This window comes from Poecilia reticulata, linkage group LG11 (genome assembly GCF_000633615.1).
Source record: "Poecilia reticulata strain Guanapo linkage group LG11, Guppy_female_1.0+MT, whole genome shotgun sequence".
Classification (NCBI taxonomy): Eukaryota; Metazoa; Chordata; class Actinopteri; order Cyprinodontiformes; family Poeciliidae; genus Poecilia; species Poecilia reticulata.
The window spans coordinates 28,784,138-28,788,898 of record NC_024341.1 but is presented as its reverse complement, the minus strand read 5'-3'; the positions used below and the strand labels follow the sequence as shown (position 1 = coordinate 28,788,898).

Genomic DNA, 4,761 nt, shown 5'->3' with positions numbered 1-4,761 from the left:
AATGGTACTAGTGGGGGGTTTCCCATGTGGACCCACGCGATCACCCTCCTGAGGCCCTCCGTCTCCTTTCCTCAGATGGCTTGTGTGCCCTCCAGGTTGAAGCCTGCCGCCTGGCCGGACTCCTCACCCCAACGAAAGTTAATCATCTGGTTTTATCCTGAATCCCCCCCTCCCCCTCTGCCCAGATTCTGCACCCCTCCTGCCCATCTTACGGCCACCCGTTGCTGACGCTCCATCTGCCACGTGCCTTTTACTGATTTCCTCATGCAAACACCTCCAAGTCTGACCGTAGTTTTCCTTTGGCACATTTCCAAAAGACGGCTCACGGTCCCTCCCTAAAGAATGGCTGCAAGGTACTCTCACCACAGGAGTAGGAAGGAAAACTGTGCAGCTGAAAAAAAGACCGTTTGGGCCGTGCCAGAGGTAATATTGATTCCCCTGCTGCATGCAGTGGCGCTGCATTAAACGTGCACACCAAGCATTATTAGACGCACATCAGTAAAAGCACCAAACAAGGTGAGGGACCTTCAATGAGGCCACAGTTTGATTGTATCTGCAGCAGCAGCAGCGGCGGCTGCAGGCGGAGGAGGAACAGATGAGAGTCTGAGAACTGCAAAAGAGGAACGAGCACAGAAAGTGTCGCCTTGCTGAGGATAAAAAAGGAAGGGGACAGCAACCACAAACTGAGTGTTGACTACAAAACAAGTGAGTGTGACACGGCTCCCTCTTCCTTAAAAGATAATGAATCTGTCTTCAGCCACAGCAATGCACCCAACACACCCATCCACCTCAGGGGCTTCCGACTGAGAGGCAGGTCAGAGGTCATAACTGATCTCAGAACAGCTAGAGGCCTCCCAGGTGAGACGCATTCAGCAGAACCGATCTACCCGAAGGCAGAGAGGCATTTAGAGCAAAACGCTGCTGGTTCTGATCGTCTGGGTGGGTTTGGTTCCGGTGTTAAGGCTGAGATCATGGGAACTAGCTGCATCATGACCTCACCTGACCACAGATGTTTGTGAAGAGCTCAGCAGACCTATTGTTGTAAACCCAGTCGGGTCGACAGCGTTGTGTAACTCAGAAACATCGATGCGATGGAGGATGAAACTCAACAAGTTACCTCGTTGTCTGCGCTGTAGTCGAAGGTGAGGTTGCGTGGGATGGAGGTCATGGCTTTGGGGAGGCTGAAGCTCGGGTCCGACACCTGGTCTGGAACAATGTAGGTGCAGTTGAGAGCAAAGTCCACCTCCCTCCAGGTGCTCATGTCTGACTGGGTGCTCTCCAGCTTCATTCTTCAAGGTATTCTCAGACGTCAGGTGATAGGTTCAGGCTTTGGCCTTTGGTTTGGATCCGGTTGCTTTGGTTTTATTGGGAAGGCCCTTTTTCAGGAGTGATGGTTAAAGCTCAAACTCTGGAGAAGCAAAACAGAAGAGACGACTGAGTAAAAGTTAAACTAACCTGAGGGTAAAGAGAGGAAGCATCTAAATGCATCTTCAGACTCACCGTCACATTCATTCAGCTGCTGGACCATCGTGTCTTTGGCTACGTCATCTCCTGACCGCTCGGCCTTCTCTTCGTTCTCTTTGGGTTTCTTCTCCAGCAAGTCCAGGTTTTCCTTCAGCCTGTGGTCACTGCATCACCCTCTCCAGAAACTCCTGAGCCGGGACAGCGCCAACCGTTTTAGCTGCGTGTGCCGTCCAATCACCGGCCGCCGCGGTCACATGATGCGGCCATCTGACACGCTACTGCTGCTTTTGGACAACAACACGGGGTGACGTCGTGCGGCCGACCAGCAAGTGGCTGTTGTGATGAATGCTTCCACACGTACGTGCACACGCACACAAAGAAGACGTCTTAATGAATGAATAAAGGAGGAGCAGATGGCGGCCTGGTGCCACTGGAAAACAGAGACTTTTGCTTGGTTTGGCACTTAATGAGCAATCTGCTGCCACTGTATCGCCTTGACCTACATCCCTCACACTCACACACACACACACACACACACGCGTGCGCCTCTCTAAGTCTGCTTTAATTCAGTCTGGAAAATGTGTTGGAACAAGATCAGAACCTGTGCAGGTCCAGATGCTGGTCCAGTGCAGGAGGAGAACCTGAACCAGGTGGGATGTCGAAGGGCAACTTTCCCGCTGCTGGTCCTCCTGGTCCGACTCGACCCAGCAGGAGCATCTCTCATCTTTGCTCCATTTTAGCAAACATTAGCATCCAGAAGCTTTAATGAAGATCTGAGAACGCAGCTTTGATTGAAGCAGTTATTAATAAACTGTTCATTTACTGACACCTAATAAATGTGAGGAATCTGTTTCAACTCCCAGTTTGTCTCAATGAGCCGTTTGTAAAGTTATACAATCAAATTTAGCTTCTAACTCAATATTTAAATGTTTAGATCAGTATTTAGTTACTATTTAGCTCCAAACTAAACACTTAGCTCTGCCTGAGCTAACGAAATATTTAGCTTGAAACTGTGACTTTCATAAATGGATGAATAACTTGGTAAATATGACTTTTCTTATGACAGCTGTACCGTCAAACGGGCCGAGCTCCTCTCGCCTTCGGTCTAAACTCGGCCGGTGAAAAGCTAAATTGGCTGCCAGATGGTGCTGCTTTCCAAGGGGCAGCTTTACTGCCAGCGTTGGGGGTTAAACCTGGAGCTGTTTGTGTGGTGGGGCGGGGAGAGATGAGGATTTAGGCTCTTTCACTGACCCGCGCCCGACTGGGCTAATTTCTCTAATTTGCAGACAGTCTGGGCTCAGGCTCAGAGGCTAAAGAGCCGTCGCTCCAGGACAGCAGGTCGGCCGACTCACGGCGCTCCTGGACTCACATCCAGGACGGGCGAAGGGAATCCTCGCCGTACCGGGATGGAGGGAGGGGAGCAGATCAGAGAAGACCTGAGGTCGGCTTACCGAAGCCGTCTGAGACCAAATGACACACCTGGCTGTTTCGTAACAGTCTGCTCCAAATCAGCCCCTGTTGCCACGCAGAGGTTCTGCCCCGCCGTCCGTTAGAGAAAGGAAGCAGCTGCTCAGCTGGTGGAAAACTGTGGCAGGTTCAGGCGCTCAGGTGAAACCTCCACCTGCTCTTTGTTTTACTTACAGCTTGTTGTCATGACGACCGACTGACTGAGGCCGCTGTGGGCAGATATGACTAATGATGTCACTTTAATGCATCAACACGTTGTCATGGTGTCACTTCCACCTCACATCAAGCAGAACCTGAGGAAAAACAAGCAGCCGGTTTTGAATCGGGGGGGAAAACGATGCGATCCGATTCGAGAACCCAGCAGAACCAGTCTGACAGCATGAAGCAGGCCGCAGCATCTCAGACAGCAACACGGCCATGAAGTCAGACAGCAGGGAACCGCCATCACAGCACGTCACAAACATAAAAACTGAAAGATTCAGGTGGGATGTTTTTCATGTCCTCCATTAACTGCTTGAATATCAAGATAATGGCGATTTTTCAAGATGGCCGATTATTATTATTTTTTAGCTTTTTAAACCAGAAACCAGAAATAAAGGTTCTGGAATGGCCTAGTCAAAGGCTCCACCACGTTGCTGCAGGTTGGATGTTGCTGCAGGTTGGATGTTGCTCCACCATGTTGCTCTTCCATGTTGCTCCACCATGTTGCTGCAGGTTGGATGTTGCTCCACCATGTTGCTCTTCCATGTTGCTCCACCATGTTGCTGCAGGTTGGATGTTGCTCCACCATGTTGCTCCGCCATGTTGCTCCGCCACGTTGCCGCAGGACGTGCGGCGGCCTGCGGAGCGATGAAGGTGAAACTCGGTTGGGTCTTCAACTCGGCTCAGATCAGGTCCTGAAGATCTCCGGGTTCGTTGACGGAACCGATCCGGAGGCGCCGTTCCCACCAGGAATCACTTCCTGATCCTGTTTCTTCCCCTTTGGCTCCAACCAGGCTATAAAAGTATCGACACCTTTTAAACTTTGTTCTGGCTTGTTTGTGTTTCTGCTGAGCCAGTTATACACCGATACCCCTAAATACGTCCATGAATCTTTATTGACTGACAAAAAGGAAAACCAGAAAAAGTTCAGCATCTCTGAACACACCTGTGAAACACGGTGATGGCAGCGTCATGCTGTGGTGATAAATCCAGGACCACCCTGAACATCCAGATAAAGGAGAATGGCCTAGTCAAAGTCCAGACCTGAATCCATAGAGAATCTGTGGTAAGTTTGCAGATGTTCGAAGTTGGAGGAGAGAAAATCTCCTGCAGATAAAAGACGTTCTACAGAGTTCTGACTCTAATAAATGCACACCACACTTTTCAGATTTTTATCACAGGAACCTGCCTAAAATAATGACCTGCGTTATTTTTACCAAAAGTGATTTTGGCAAAAAAAAAAAAAAAACAATCAGTTTTTTAAAAAACTGACGGAGGCCATGATGTTGGGAAGATACTGGAAACTAACCAGTAATTCCAGTTGCTGTGTTAAATAAAATCCGTTTTCTTTACTGGTTGTTATGAGATGTGACAGAATAAAACTGGACAGAAAGGTTCTGATGCCGGTTCTGATGCCGGTTCTGATGCCGGTTCTGATGCAGGTTCTGATGCCGGTTCTGATGCAGGTTCTGATGTTTTCTGAAAAAAACGAAACGTTGGAAAAAACCTCAGCAGATTCTGAAACAACCAGAAAATAAAACCATGAACCTGTTGACCTGCCGCTGCTGGTCGGACCTGGAACCGGCAGGTCGGACCTGGAACCGGCAGGTCGGACCGGGAACCGGCAGG

The 4,761-nt window shown here is 49.6% G+C and overlaps 1 protein-coding gene across 1 annotated transcript in view; it reads right to left on the bottom strand.

Moving 5' to 3' along the window:
• prdm1b (PR domain containing 1b, with ZNF domain) overlaps nucleotides 1-1,642 on the bottom strand; it is an 8,325-nt gene extending 6,683 nt beyond the window's left edge. The window contains exons 1-2 of the mRNA XM_008423057.2: nucleotides 1,501-1,642; nucleotides 1,118-1,408 (exon numbers count right to left, since the gene is read on the bottom strand). Of these exons, the coding sequence (XP_008421279.1) occupies nucleotides 1,118-1,288 (171 nt within the window). The 5' untranslated portion in view covers nucleotides 1,289-1,408; nucleotides 1,501-1,642. The remainder of the gene's footprint in view (nucleotides 1-1,117; nucleotides 1,409-1,500) is intronic.
• Nucleotides 1,643-4,761: the final 3,119 nt, after the last annotated feature.